General features: G+C 35.8%; 1 protein-coding gene and 1 non-coding gene across 2 annotated transcripts; one reads left to right on the plus strand and one right to left on the minus strand.

Annotated features, from left to right (window-relative positions):
- Positions 1-1,078: 1,078 nt before the first annotated feature.
- LOC124911487 (DDB1- and CUL4-associated factor 8) lies at positions 1,079-4,424 on the minus strand. The gene is made up of 6 exons (XM_047451981.1): positions 4,264-4,424; positions 3,613-3,864; positions 3,098-3,241; positions 2,339-3,004; positions 1,988-2,258; positions 1,079-1,357 (listed from the first exon to the last, which is right to left on the minus strand). The coding sequence occupies exons 1-5, from the start codon at positions 4,354-4,356 to the stop codon at positions 1,998-2,000; spliced, it is 1,416 nt and encodes a 471-aa protein (XP_047307937.1). The 5' UTR covers positions 4,357-4,424; the 3' UTR covers positions 1,079-1,357; positions 1,988-1,997.
- An 878-nt stretch (positions 4,425-5,302) lies between these two features.
- On the plus strand, positions 5,303-5,382 carry TRNAL-UAG. The gene has a single exon. It is a non-coding gene; the product is annotated as a tRNA-Leu (tRNA).
- The last annotated feature ends 11,100 nt before the right edge of the window (positions 5,383-16,482 follow it).

Here is a 16,482-nt window from a genome sequence, read left to right on the forward strand (position 1 = left end):
AAAAATTTCCAATTGACATGTTAATAAGTTTTTTCGATGTCTAATTTGACAAAAACACATTTTCACATCTTGAATTAGCTAAGTCAATGCACTAATTAGCTATTAATACGATATCATAGATTTGGCGATATTTGATGAACGACATCTGATTATTAGATATGATTGTATCTAATATCCTCCGCAACCTATTGGCCAAACATTTTGCGACAATCTTATAGAAAGACAAAATGAGATCGGTATGCCTAAAGTTTTTTACATCAATAGTTCTTAGAGTTTTACGAATGAGACATATCAAAGTGGAGTTTCAACTCTTATCAAATGGTGAAAATCGATAAAAATGATCAATTACTTCCATAATTGTAGTCTTAAAGAAATGTCACGCCTTCTTAAAAAAAGGCAAAGTAAATTCGTCGCATCCTGACATTTTATCACTTCCACACCACTTAATGACCTCCTCAACCTTCTCCAACGTAAAACGAGCCTCCAACATATTTTTTTGCATTGTACTAATTAAATAAAAAATTATACCATTCAATTTAGATCTGACCTTAAATGACTCCTTAAACAAATTTTTATAGAATTTAACAATACTCTTAGAGATTTCAAATTCATTATCATGAACTTTCTATTCGATCGAGATCACATGGAAAAACTTAGTGTTTTTATCTTCGACTATTAATCATGTAGCTCTACTTCGTTGGTGTGTCCCAATTTCTTTATCCTTACACATATTGAGTATTACAAATTCTTAAAATATGAAAAATAATTACAAATTCAACAATTTCGTCTCTTTTGTTGAGGACGGACTCGAGAAAACATTATCAACACAATTTGAGAGTATGAACAACCAACAACCCACAAAAGATTGAGAGTGTTATTCGGATTACAAAAATTTAAGATAAAAAATTCAATCCAACTAATTAAGATGTCGAACCGCAAACAACAACAATAATAAAAAAATAAAAATAAAAAATAAATAAAATGATGACGCCCTTCTATGCTAGAAAATACTTAGGAGGGACCAGAATAGAGAAAGAAAAAAAATGAAAATCTTCTATTTTTTATATTTAATATATCATTATTAATAAACTTTGAATATATTATTTTGAAGATAAGTCATAAGTCTATCATACTTATACTTTTGCACCTTCTTCCTTTACACACTCACCAACGGATCCATTATACACATAAAAACTGTACTCTTCCTTTCACAGCAAGAAATAGGTGCAAACTAAACAAATTCACCAAAATATTACAACCATTCAATCCCCAAAGTGGTCTTTTTCTTGTTTTTCGTCCCGTGATCTCTCTTGTATTCATGTTTATTTCTTTTCTCCATCCCCGCGCTCTCTTGACCCTGTTCAAGGACAAGTCACAAGAGTTAATCTCGAAATGTTCAAAACAATAAAACAGTTGCAACACCACCGTTTTAACAAAACCCTTTTATTAATAATCTAATGTTCGATTCTAAAACACTTTGATTAAAGCACTAACCCACGTTACCCACCCATGCATTGTAGTTTCGCAATCAACTACCAATCGATCTAAATAGGCAAGTAACTGTTGTAAATGGCCTAATTCTATAACTAATGATAATATGCTCAAACATACAGAATTAACATGAAATGCAACTCAGTGAACAATACAAATGTGTTTTCATAATGCAGCAACTATATTCTCACATTTCCTTTTGAGCCCAGTTTTTTATCCTTGAAGTAGGCTAACAAGTCATTCCAATTTCAATCAAGATCTTCACAACGAGAATCAAACATAAGATCTAGCCTCTTAGTTCAAGGCTCTCACCACATGAGCTGCCCTGGGTGGGTTGAGAAGATACTTACTTCCAATGATCCAACAATAACTTTGGTGGATCATGATGTTGATTTAGTAATTTTTCTTCTTGTAACTATAACTTTGGTGATAGATAGTCTCTAACATATTGGCTTTGTGTATAAAGGTGAAAACATAAGCAATTTGTTTTACTTACAGCATATAAGTCAGCTAACATTGCACTCCCTGGGATCTCCTTCTTCAGAAGTGCCATCACCTAGAACATAAGAGATGCCCTCATCTTCTTCTTCATCATCTTCATCATCATCATCATCATCATCATTACTGTCCACATCTCCTCCAACAGCTGTTCTTTCAGCATAAGCCAATGCTTGCCTCCTGTGCAATCTCAGAACATGCATTATTACATCTGGAGTGAGGGTTATACGTGTAAGTTCCTCTCTGTCTTTCTTATTTGACTCCATAATCTGTTAGGAAACCGATCAATCATAAGCAGGAATTCTCTCAGACTCGAAGCATAAAAAAGAAAAGGTCAAATGGACAAAACCTTTTCTACATTCTCTGGCAAAGGAAGAAAATCGTTTGATGAAGGAGCCCACAGTTTAATAGTTTTTTCTAGTCCACTTGTTGCAATAACAGGCATATATGGATGAGGCTCTAGTTGATTCAATATGCATTTATCACCTACAGCTAAACGGACAAGTTTAGCACTTTTCTTCTTCCAGATAAACATATGCCCACAATCAGAGCCACTCATGACATATTCATCATTGGGTCCAAAGAAACTGACTCCTTTGACTGTCCGTGAATTCCTATGTCCTGAATAAACTTGTGGTTGTTCTAATTTCTGTTGATCCTCTTGTGAAACCGAGTATGGTAAGGGACCAAGACCCATGCTCTTCTTGAACAAATAAATCTGCTCGTTGTTATAAGAAACAAGAAGTTCACTTTCATTTGAATAAGCCAATGCCGTAATATGAACATCACGAGACTCGATCAAGTGATGGGGGCAATACGTATTCACAAGCCTATCTGAATTTCTTATGTCATAGACACGTGCAAATCCTTCAGATCCTCCTATAGCGAAATAATTTGGATTTCTCGGGTCAATCACAATAGCATTTAATCTTATGCCGACTATTGAATGCTTCTTCTCTGTAGGCAAGGAGGAGCAATAGAAAAGTTTTCTAGTTGAGTTGCTTCGCAGGTCAAACTGCAAACAGAAGTGAGTTTCTAGAAAATAAGTTGGGATCATGGAGCTTTAAATTTTAATAATAATAAACAGAAAAGCGTTAAATTTATGTACATGTTTAACAACACCATCTTCACCACAGCTATAGAATATGTGGGGACTTCCAGGCTCCACTGCTAGACTGTGTACCCGTTTTTGGTGCTTACCCAACCTTTTTGTTTCTACTTCTCCATTTTCCAGCATTTCACCCAATCTAACCTGCAAATTAGAAAAGTGGAATTTTAATCTAAAGAGAGAAAGAAAGAGTTTGAATGTCAGATAAATCGTTAAAGTTAAAAACTGAATTATATTTTGGATCATGATTTAGATTAAATTGTATTTTTGTTGATTAAGGTATACAAATTATAGTGTAGTATTTGGCTTCACTTGGTATAATGAGTTTTTCTAAATCATGATCAATTTATTAACAAATGTAAATTTTTTCAGATCATGATCAACATGATTAGCATTGTGTTTAATATACATAAACTTGGACAGTTAAATATTTTATTACAGGATCAGATAATATAAGGGAATCACCAAGAAATTACTGAAAAATAAAATTTCTCTATTCATTACTTCAATCTTACCTGCCCATCAGCAGAGGAAGTTATTATCCTTCTATCATCAGTGAATGGCATAATTTTGACCTGAAATATGTTGTCAAGATGGCCAGAATCATATGAAAGTTCTAATTTCTTAGTTTCCCATTTCCAAAGCTTCACTAGTTGATCATCAGAGCCAGACGCAAGTAGATCACCGGTAGAGTTGAACATAATTGCATTTACACAACCTCTATGACCTTCTAACTTCCCAAATAGATCAATTTGCTTCACAAGAGCCTGTAATCAAGAAGAATCACAAAGAACAAAGCACAAAATTGCCATTAGTGTGCTTATGTTCTAGCACTAATCCAGAAAAAAAGAATCAAATACAACATAAGCCAATTCTGAACAGTCCAATTGTACATAGAATCAAAATTCACAACCAAAAGACTAAATAAAAGGAAAGGAAAACTCCTGGAGATTGATTTTTAATAGACATTGGCCAGATACCAGTAATATGAAAGTATCATCTGTTATAACAAGAACAAAAATTTATGCGAAACCAAAGCTCAAAATCATAAGATTAGATGAATTATCAAAGACCCGATTCTTAGATGTTTGTTTTGATGCAAAACACGGCACCGCGTGTTCGATCGTCTAATTACGTGATGAACAAATCGACAAAAAGTGAGAAACCTCAGAAGCAGAGATTCGACGAACTGAGTCTCGTGGGCGAGATAATCCCATTTCTCTTCTGAAAAGCTCCAAAAAGCCATAATCGTAACCCATCGTTCTCTGTAAGCTGAGATTTCCACTGGTAATTTTCTTCAGTTGTAACGCGAGAGAGATAGAAAGGCAGAGAGTTTTGTGAACATCGAGAAGGATTCAGAAGAAGTTTTATTATAGACTCAATAATAAAATTAAATTTGTGGATTTCAAAAAATAAAAATAAAAATTTATAACCTAATTAATTTATTATTTATCTAACATTTATAAAAACTTTATAATTCTTAAATATTTAAAATTATGAATTAAATTTAAATGGAATTCACACTAAATTCTAATTTTAATATTTAATTATTTTTATTTTTTCTAAACAAATATCTTATTATTTTATTATTTACAACTATTAAAGTGTTTAACTGATATTTTTTCTTGAATTTAAATTGATATTAAAAATTTAACATTTCGAACCCATATTTTATTTTATGAATTTAAAAAGTTAAAATATCTAACAAATATTTTTTTTATTATATTTTATTTATAGATATTAGAATTGAATTAAAATATATAATTTTTCTAAATATAATACTTGTATTTTAATTCAACATAATTTCAATGTCAATTCTAGTTTCAATACTTAAAACTCTCCCTAAAATTCGTAGTTAAATTAATAACATTAATTTTCATTTATTTATTTATAAATGTCACGTAAATAATAATTTAACCGTATTTGAAACCACAGTTAAACAAAATTTTATTTTATATAATTTTATTTCATTTCAAAATACGTTAACACACAAACATTTTTAACATCAAAATTGGGTTCAAATCCAACATAATTTTTGTATGAGCTTTTTTTTATTTTTAAAAAATTTAAAAGATAAACATCTTTGGTAGATGAAGATGAATGTGGTGTTATATATAAAGATTAGGCAGAATGGTCTAAGACACTAGTTTAAGCTACAACTTGAACGTGTGATGAAAATTCAATAGATATTGTAAATATATATATGACAGTTTGGCCGAGCGGTCTAAGGCGCCAGATTTAGGCTCTGGTCCGAAAGGGCGTGGGTTCAAATCCCACAGCTGTCATATTTTATAATTTTGTTTTCATTCATCTTTAGTCGATATTGATTTTTTTTTTTAGGTTTTTTTTTACATTTCAAAATAAGTTAATTGACAAACATCTTTAGTAGATAAAAATAAATGAGGTGTTGTATATGAAAAATATGCCAAGTGGTTTAAGGCACTAGATTTAAACTATATCATTATCGTGGGATGGAAATGCACGATGTGTTTTACATATATATAACAGTTTTGTCAAGCGGTCTAGGGGATAGAGCGTGTTCAAATCCCACAATAGTAATTTTTTAGGTTTTTTAATTTCATTCAAAAATACGTTAATACACAAACATCTTTAGCATCAAATTGGGTTCAAATCCACCTTAATTTTTGTATAAGCTTTTATTTTTAATATTAAATAAGTTAAAATACAAACATCTTTAGTAGACGAAGATGAATGAGGTGTTGCATATAAAGATTAGGCCAAATCGTCTAAAACACTAGTTTTAAAATACAACTTAAACATGTGATGTTGGTAGATGAAAATAAATAAGATGTATATGAAAAATAGGCCAAATGGTCTAAGACACTAGATTAAATCTATATCATTATCGTGGGATAGAAATCCCGGCTCTATTTTAAACTACATCTTTAACATGTGATGGAAAATGATGAGATGTAGTATATCTATATGACAATTTAGCTTACCAGTTTAAGACTCAAGATTTAAGCTTTGGTATGAAAGGGTGTGAGTTCAAATCTCAAAAGTTAAAACTATCATTTCTAGGCTTTTTGTTTTATTTCAAAATTAGTTAACACACCAATATCTTTAGCATCAGAACTAGGTTCAAATTTTACAGAATTTTGTAAAACTTTTTTTTAAAATTCAAAATAAGTTAATAGACAAACAACTTTAGTAGATGAAAATAAATAAGATGTTGTATATGAAAAATAGGCCAAGTGGTCTAAGACACTAGATTAAATCTATATCATTATCGTGGGATAGAAATGCACGAGGTGTTATATATATATATATATATATGATAGTTTTGTCAAGCAGTCTAAGGGCTTTTGTAGCAGAATCCTTAAAATGTGTTCTATCTCTATTACGAAGATAAATAATATAAAAGTTGTAAAAAAAAATGCTTTATCAAATTCCCTATCCTTATAATTTTTTAGGGATGATAAAACAGTGAATCCTTATATTTATGGATTACTGTAACATCCCTAAATAATAAAATAATATATTTTGTCTTTTATAGATAACAATGAATATTTAAATATATATGAATAAGTAATTAAGCGGTTGAGATGGTTGAAAAGTTGGTTGTTTTAATGAATATTTAAATGATATATGGATAAGGATAAGGAAGCTGATGTAAAATAATTTATATTTTGATTCTCTAAAATAGGGATATTATTATTTTATATTATTTTTAGGGATACAAAATAGGGAAGCTGGTACAAATGCCCTATAAATTATTCTATATCAGCTTCCTTATCTATATATCATTTAAATATTCATTAAAACAACCAACTTTTCAACCACCTCAACCACTTAATTACTTATTCATATATATTTAAATAGCCATGAAAGAGAAAATATATTATTTTATTATTTAGGGATGCTACAGTAATTCCTAAATATAAAGATTCATTATTCATCATCCCTAAAAAATTGTAAGGATAGAGAATTTGATAAAGCATTTTTTTTTACAACTTTTATATTATTTATCTTTATAATAGAGATAGAACACATTTTAAGGATTCTGCTACAAATGCCCTAAGGCTCCAGATTTTTAGGCTCTTGTTCAAAAGTGCGTGTGTTCAAATCCCACAACTGTAATTTTTTAGGTTTTTTAATTTTATTTCAAAATACGTTAACATACAAAACATCTTTAGCATCAAAATTAGGTTCAAATCCAACATAATTTTTGTATGAGCTTTTCTTAAATAAGTTAAAAGACAAACATATCTAGTAGATTAAGATGAATGATGTGTTGTATATAAAGATTAGGCCGAATGATTTAAGACACTGGTTTTAATCTACAACTTAAATTTGTGATGAAAATACATGAGGTATTGTACATTTATATGATAGTTTGACCGAGCGGTAAGATGCTAGATTTAGGCTCTAGTTCGGAAGTGCATGGGTTCATATCCCACATCTATCATATTTTGGATTTTATTTTGAAATAAGTTAACACACAAACATCTTTAACGTCGGAACTGGTTTCAAATTCACAAATTTTTTGTATGAGTTGTTTATTATATTTCAAAATAAGTTGATAAACAAAAATCTTTAGTAGATAAATAAAATGAATGAGATGTTTTTTTTTATTAAAATTAGGGCAAGTAGTTTAAGTCACTAGTTTAAACTACAACTTGAATGTGCGATGAAAATGCATTAGATGTTGTTCATCAATATGACAGATTGACCAAGCGGTCTAAAGCGCTAGATTTAGGTTCCCTAAGGGCATGGGTTCAAATCCCATAGATGTCATATTTTAGGTTTTTGTTTTCATTTCAAAATAACTTAACACACAAACATCTTTAGAGTCGAAATTGGGTTCAAATCTCATTTAGCCGAGTGGTCTAAGGCACTACATTACTAACGTGTGATGGAAAATGCCTGAGGCGTAGAATATCAATATGTCAATTTGGCTTAGCATTATAAGGCTCAAAATTTAAGCTTTGGTATGAAAAGGTGTGGGTTCAAATATGAAAACTATCATTTTTAGGCTTTGTTTTTATTTTAAAATTAGTTAACACACAAATATCTTTATCGTTAAAACTAGGTTCAAAACCCACATAATTTATGTTTTTATCTTTGTCATATTTTATGTTTTTGTTTTTATTTCAAAATAACTTAACACACATACATCATTCGAGTCGAAATTGGGTTCAAATTCTATTAAGCCGAGTAGTTTAAGGCTCTAGTTTTAAACTACATATGTAACATGTGATGGAAAATACATCAGGTGTATTATATCTATATGACAATTTAGTTTAGCAGTCTAAGACTCTAGATTTAAGCTTCGGTACGAAAGGGTGTGGGTTCAAATCTCAAAACTATCATTTTAGTTTTTTATTTTCATTTTAAAAAAGTTAACATGCAAACATCTTTAATTTCGGAACTGGGTTCAAATCAACATAATTTTTGTATAAGTTTTTTTTTATTTCTAAATAATTAAATAGACAAACATATTTAGTAGATGAAGATGAATAATGTGTTGTATATAAACATTAGGCCGTAAGACACTAATTTTAAGCTGAACGGGTGATGAAAGTGCATGAAGTGCTATATATATATATATGATAGTATGGTCGGGGGCAGTCCAAGACGCTAAATTTAGACTCTACTCCTGAAGTGTGTAGGTTCAAATCCAACATTTTTCATATTTTAATTTCTATTTCAAAATAAGTTAACACACAAACATCTTTAACGTCGGAACTAAGTTCAAAACAAAAAATTGTGTAAGCCTTTTTATTTCAAAATAAGTTAATTGACAAAGATTTTTAGTAAATGAATAAGATGAATGAGATTCAAATCCCATTTAAAATAGTTGTATAAGGCTTTAGTTTTTAAGCTACATCTTTAACGTCTAATGGAAAATGCATGAGATGTAGTATATATGTATGACAATTTGTTTTAACAGTTTGAGGCTCTAAATTTAAGCTTTGGTACAAAAGGGTGTGGATTCAAATCTCAAAACTATCATTTTAGTTATTTATTTTTATTTCAAAATAAGTTAACATATAAACATCTTTAACGTCAAAACTGGGTTCAAATCCACAGAATTTTTGTATGAGCTTTTTTTTATTTCAAAATAAGTTAATAAACAACATTTTTAGTAATGAATAAGATGAATGAGGTGTTGTATATTAGAATTAGGGAAAATGGTCTATAGAATTAGTTTTAAACTACAACTAAAATGTTGGATGAAAATATATCAGGTGTTGTTCATCTATATGACAATTTGACCGAGCGGTCTAAGGTGCTAAATTTTGGCTCTTATCCGAAAGGGTGTAGATTCAAATCTCAAAACTATCATATTTTAGGTTTTGTTTTAATTTCAAAATAGCTTAACACACTAACATCTTTAGAGTCAAAATTGGGTTCATCCCATTTAGGCACTCGCCTAAGTCTATAGTTGAAAGCTACATCTTTAAAGATTGATGGAAAATGCATGAGGTGTAGTATATCTATATGAAAAATTGGTTTAGCAATTTAAGGCTCTAAATTTAAACTTTGGTACGAAAGGGTGTGAGTTCAAATCTCAAAACTAACAATTTTAGGCTTTTGTTTTTATTTCAAAATTAGTTAACATACAAACATCTTTAGCGTCGAAACTAGGTTCAAATCCCACAAAATTTTTGTAAGAGTTTTTTTTTTAATTTTAAAATAAGTTAATAGACAAACATCTTTAGTAAATGAAAATAAATGAGGTGTTGTATATGAAAAATAGGCCAAGTGGTCTAAGACACTAGTTTTAAGTTATATCATTATCATGGGATGAAAATGCATGAGGTGTTGTACATTTATATAACAATTTTGCAGAGCGGTCTAAGGCACCAAATTTAAGTTCTGGTCCGAAAGGGCGTGAGTTCAAATCTCATGGCTTTATATTTTTATGTTTTTATTTTCATTTCAAAATAAGTTAACACACAAACATCTTTAGCGACGAAATTGGGTTCAAATCCAACATAATTTTTGTATAAATTTGTTTTTTATTTCAAAATAAGTTAATAGACAAATATCTTTAGTAAATGAAGATGAATGAGGTGTTGTATATAAAGATTAGGTTGAATGGTATAAGACACTAGTTTTAAGCTACAACTTGAACGTGTGATGAAAATGTATGAGGTGTTGTACATCTATATGACATTTTGGCCGAAAACTATCTGTTAGGATCTAGGTCGCCGCTGGTGGACCGGGGGTTGGACCGGTTAGCGGTTCTCACTCGTAGGGTGGTGGTTAATCCGGTTAGAGATTAACACCGGGGTTTCAATACTACACAACCTGTCACAAACCCTTGAACTAGGTTCAAGCGCGGAAGAGGTTTGCTTTCAGGTTGAAGCGGCACACTTGTATGATAGGCGAAATCGGTTTCGGATGATGAAGATTTGGAGATGGTGGGTCGGTTTCAGTGATCTGGATATTCGGTATGGTTAAGTTAGTCGGTTTGGAGCGATGTAGTTAAGTTAGTCGGTCAGATAATGAAACCGGCAGAAAGTAAATAACACAACAGATTTTATGGATGTTCGGAGATAAAACTCCTATGTCACCCCTTCCTCTCGAAACCGCGAGAAGGATATTCACTAAGGAATACAAATACAAGTCGATCGAGACTTATTCTCTGCTCGATAACACTCTTACAATTTACACCGAAATTGTAGAACACACTTTTAACTTTCAACACTTAGGCTTTCTAGAATAGCACACTGTTATCACTTGTAGTAAATGCTGTTAGCTCTTGTTATCCCAATGTATGTCCCGCATTTACTCTTCTGCAACTGCCTCCTTTTATAGGTGAAATATGCCAACGGTCATATTTCAAAGCCTTGAATCTGATTGGCTGATCAGAGATGCAGTGATTCAGTGTCTCAGTGTTTCAGACCTGCGGTCGTCTCAGACCTGCCGGTCTGTTCTTCCGGTTTGCAAGACAGACCTGCCGGGTTTGTCTTTTACTCAATGTAGGCACTGTCTGTTTGGACAGTTGTCTGTACTTTGAAGATTTCCTTTCTGGCTTATCCCTAAGTAGAAGGATCCGGTAGTACTGTTTTCTGCAGCCTACAGTCTTTCCTCAGACTTGCATGGATATGGAAGTATTCAGTCTGTTTCTTTGGTATCATTCTCAACAGATACCCAAAATATCTTCTTGTACTAGTCGGCCTCTTGACTTGGCCGAATGTCTTTTGGTAGTGAAGTAACCGGACTTCTTCCGGTTATTCTTGTCTTGTGGATAATCGACTGTTTGATGGTTCCGGTTTTGAGCTTTGGCCGATTCTACCTTTGTGCGGTCATGTTCCGAATACTCTTGATTGGTTTGGTAGCTTGACCGGGTCGGTTTCTTCAGTTGGTTCTCTTGTTCATCCGGTCCGGTTCCTTGTTCCTGCATTGGAAGTTTGTTTAAGTTAGGTTTATTCGAACCGGTCTGAATTTATCTAACAATTTCTCCCTTTTTGATTATCTTATTTAAAATTATCAAAATTATGTAAGTTTGCAACCGTAGGCCGGTTGTTTTGTTTGGCCGGTTTTTGAAGAAGACTTGGACAATTTTTGAAAAATTTTGAGAGAGAAGTTTTGGAAGAGTCTTTATCTTTTATCTAACAATTTCTCCCTTTTTGATTATTTTATTTAAAATTATCAAAATCAAGTAGAAATGCAAAATAAGGCCGGATTCAAAAATAACTTTATATATATTTATAGAAGACCGGAAAAGACAAAGCATAAATACTAAGGCAAATAAGAAAAGGAAGGATAGTCCCTATTCGGAATCTGTGAAGTCATAGGCACTCTTCTTTTTCGTCGGTTGCGGTTGCCTGGTCTGTTGGGAGGAACGTTGTCTTTTCGATCGGGACCGCAGTTGTTCCTCGACTTCGTCCTCGACTAGGTCGGCTTGCTGCGAAGTACCCGTAGCAACCGGGTCAGATATTTCATTTAGCATCTCGACTATCCGAACTTTCTTAGGGGCCACCCTCTTTCTCTTTTTCGGTTCTGAAGCGGAGGCGGCTGCCTTCTTCTTTTTCTCGTTTTCCGTGGCATAGCCCTGCAGCCTTCGTGCCTCCCTTTCCAACCGTGCGGCATCCTCCGCAGCCTGGCTTGCCACTTTCTCGGCATACCCTGGGTATAAGGCCTCGGCTCTTCTTATTCTTTCGGCCTCCAAATCTGCTTCGGTCAGTTGAGACGATCGCGGCGCCACCTTATTCTTGCTAGCTTCGGCGTCCAGCGCATCCTGGACCCTTTTAGCCACTAGAGCATCAACCTCTATAGCCGCGGCATCTGCGTTCTCCTTAGCCTTTAGAATTTCAGCCATCTGTTCGGTAAGGGCCTTTACTTCGGTCACGAGATCTTTGTTTGTCTTTTCCAGTTCCGAGACCCGGTCGATTGTCTGGTCGACCCGTTCGAAATCCTTCTTTAATTCTGAGGTCATGGCCTCCAGAGCTGCGGTTCGCTGAACACAATTTTCGCGCTCACCGGCCTCTTCCCACAGCCTGGTGCTGAGTTCTGCTAGGCGTGCTTGATGTTGATCCAGAAGCTGTTTTGTCACACCGGCGAACTGCAGGGCCGAATCAAATATTTTATTGCAACTATCCTTGAGCGGTTGAAACTTGGACACTTCGTGTACTTGTACGCGGTCATCGATCCGCTCTGAAATGGATGTTTCAAGCTGCTGAAGTCGGTCCTCAATCCGCTCCGAAATTGATGCTTCAAACTTTTGAAGTCGGTCATCAATCCATTCTTGAGGAGGGACTGAAGTGGAGACTATCGGTGGCGGAGGAGGCGTTGATTGCTCGGTGGGGTCAGGATCGGCTCTTTCATCGAGATTTATCTGTGCATCCTCTTCATTTGGAGGTTCTAATTGTGCCGCATCCTCTAAGTTCGGCACTTCAACTTCCAGGTTTGGAACCGCATCTTCTAAGTTTGGAACCTCAACTCCCAAAGTCGGTATCGGTTCCTCATCTTCCAATATTGGTTCCTCAACTTCCCTTGAAGGTGTTTGACAGTTGACTGGAAATTCTTCGATTACCGGAGCAGTATAGACCGGTACTTGCTTTTGGTTGCATATTGCTTCCAGCCGCTCTATTTCTTGACGTATTTCCAATTTTCCCTTTTCAAGCTTTGATAAAGCTCTCGGCGCTACGGTACACACCGATCCCCCCTCGGCATATTCTTCCTTAATCTTCCTGATGCGCCTTTTTAGTTTCCGAAGATGGCTTCTCGGTATCAGGAGGCAGGTTCGGCATTGTACCTCCTGAATTGTTTTGGATTTTGTGAGGCGAAAGATCATGTCCTCTACTTCCTCCAATCTGTTGATGCAATCCTGTTGCGGGAGGGCCGGTAGGGTGTCTTTATATTTTGTGTTGAAGCGGTACTCATGCCACTCCAAATATAGGTCTATAACGTCCTCGTCTCGCTTGTTTATGCCCTGAAAGATTTTCTGGGCTAATCTTTCGGCCTCGGCCTCGTCGGCCTCTTCCTTGTTGTGACCTTCATCATTGTCTCCTTCATCAACCCCGTCTTCACCCTCGGTGGTCTCAGGATTAGCGCTATGTTCGGCATCATTCGGACTCCGAGCCGAATGATCGTCGTCGTTGGTCCTCTCCGTTTCGGTTTCCTCAAGGACCCACTCCTCATCTTCTGTTTGTTGTGGCGGGTCCGCGAAGATTATCTTTTCTTTCCTCTTACCTCCGGCCTTTGCTTTTACCGGGGCATCTTTCTTTGCGGCCTTCTTCTTTCGGCCACCTGTGGAACTGGAGGCCGACTGCGTTTTTGGAAGAAATTGCCTCGATCGAATGATGCAACGGTTTGCTAACGCAACACCGGGACCGACGTTGAGTTTTAAGTGAATGAAGATCTTACCGAGGGGCACGGCATATCCCCATGACCGGGTTGAATCCGGTTTCACCATGTCCATGAGGTTGCCGAACACTGCTCTTGCCCAGTTAACCTCTTTTCCTTCCAGTAGACCGATTATCATCTTGATTTTGTCTTTGGTGAGGTTGCTGAAGTTTCCTCCCCTTGCCAGTATCGCCCTGGCGAAAACGTCACATGCCGGGATATATTTCGGCTTCAGCATATTTTTACTGCCGGATGTCGTGATCGGCTCAGTGGTTGCAGATAAGAAGCGGCACGCTGTCTCAAAGGTGTCATTGTCTATTTCTGCCTTTGCATCCTGGCCAGTTGTTGGGAGACGCAAGCTTTCGGCCACCAAAGCTTCGGTGATCTCGATTTGGGAACCGCAAACCGTTGCGATGATTCTGTCGTAGGAGATGACTGCGGTGTTGAAGAATTCTTCGACCGCTTCCTTATAAGTCACGTGAGGACCGCCTAGGAAATATCCCAGGCCGGTTTTAATCAGCTTATCAATAACGTCCTTCGCTTCGGTCGTCCCATTCTGCCGGATTTCCTCGAAATCCACTTGAGAGTATAGTTTGAACAGCGCCGAATCACGACCCATGTTGAAGAGTTTGAGAATGAGAGAAAACGGCTTCAAAGAGTTTAGAAAAGTTAGAGAGATAAAGTGAATTCGCGTGAGAATGAAAGAAATGACCGAAGGCCCCCTTTTATAGTCACGGTTTGGAAACCCAACCGTCCCATCATGAAAGAGCGGGAATTTTCCCTCCAAATGAAAGTGCGCCAAACTATGGGCGGTTAAGTGTGAAAAGGTGGGCGGCAACTTTGGGCGGGAGTTTTCCCTCCAAAACCCTTAGCTTATGTCATGGATGACGCATGCTTTCCTTTGAGACCGAATGAACGATCGGTTTCTAAGTCTAATCAGACGTTTTGATTAACAGTTGTGATCAGATTGTATGAAACCGGATAAGAACGAGTTAATTTTCGGTTACTTAGATAAATGCGCAAAGAATAAAGAGAAGCGGTCATTGAAACTCAAACGATATTTTTTTTTATTCAAGAGACCGATACGAAAGAGTACATAGAGAAAACCGATAGAATGATTCGAAAGATAAGCACTTAAAAAGTAAGCACCATTCTGGAAAATTTCTCTTCCACCGCATCTGCATCAAGAATGTTTGAGTGGGAAGCAGGTGTACCCGGTCCAAACTCTGGCCGGTACTTGAGAATCAACTTGCTGATGTGAGGTGCATAACCGAGACCTTTCTTGGTCAGCACCATATTCCTCAAGTTTTGAAAGAGGACCGTTGACCAATTGATGGGCGTTTGGTGGTAGATGTGGGTCATGATGTTGTAGGTATTCTTTGAATACCGCTGATTTGGAGATTGGCACAGAATGGACCGAGTAACAATCTCAAGAAGTAGCTGAGTACTACGACCGAGGCGGGTTTTTAACCCGTGGGTTTCCACCGGATCAAGGGTGGCAGAGCAGCGTAACCCATAGTAGTATTCATCAAGTCCCTCCATGGTTGGGAAATCAGAGAACCCTTCTTTGGGCAGATTGAAGAGGGTGGCAAATTCGGCTTCATCAAGCCGGAAGGTATGATTCCTTACAGTGGTGACAATGCGATCGCCCCAGTTGCAGGCATTTCTGAAGAATTCCTTGACATCCTCAATTAGTATGGGACCGGATTCTTCGAGGAAGGTTTGAAGACCGGTAACGATAAGGCTTTCAAACATGTGTTTCTTTGGATGGTCATAGTCCCATTCTGCCAGACATGAGTCGAAATCGACGCTTAAGAAATTTCCCAAAGTTCGACTCGGCATGATTATGGTATTGAGAGAGAGAGATACAAGAAGAATACACGTGATTTTGTACTTTTGGATGTGATAAAATGAGAGGAGTATGGCTCCTTATATAGGATCGGTTTTGGAGGGAAAATCTGAGCATTGATGGTCAGTTTTGTTTTATTAAGGAAGAGAATCTTTCCCTTTTCAAGATGCATGGGGAAGGAGCAAATTGCAAAACCCAAGGTAAGTGTTAGTTGAGAAGTAACTGGTTCGGTTGGATATTAAATGTTCGGGTGGTTGGGAGTTATCTCATTAATTTGGGATTATCTCATTTAATTAGGTATGCATTTAGACATAACCGAGATTATATTAAAACTGAGGATGATAGAAACAATGCCGAAATCGGCATAAAGAAAACTTGAAATCAACACAGACAAAGCCGAAATGAAACATAGATAGAGCCGAAATGATCAGATTGGAGTTGAACAATAATACATCCGGTGCATGAAGCAAAATGACCGGATGCAAGAAGGAGTAACTTAGTGGCCGCGGGGATTGATGTTCCTTCTCCTCCACTCTCTCTCAACTCGATCGTAGAATGAGTCGATGACTTCCCTGGTGAACACCTGACTATGGTTCAAACCTTCGCCGGGACAGGTTGGGACCCCAAGCTCCTCAAAAAGTCGGCTTATCTGGGGAACGAAAGCCACTGACCGGGTGCCGATTATCCAAATAAGGACGTCGAACAGCACTCTAGA

This window comes from Impatiens glandulifera, chromosome 8, assembly GCF_907164915.1.
Source record: "Impatiens glandulifera chromosome 8, dImpGla2.1, whole genome shotgun sequence".
Classification (NCBI taxonomy): Eukaryota; Viridiplantae; Streptophyta; class Magnoliopsida; order Ericales; family Balsaminaceae; genus Impatiens; species Impatiens glandulifera.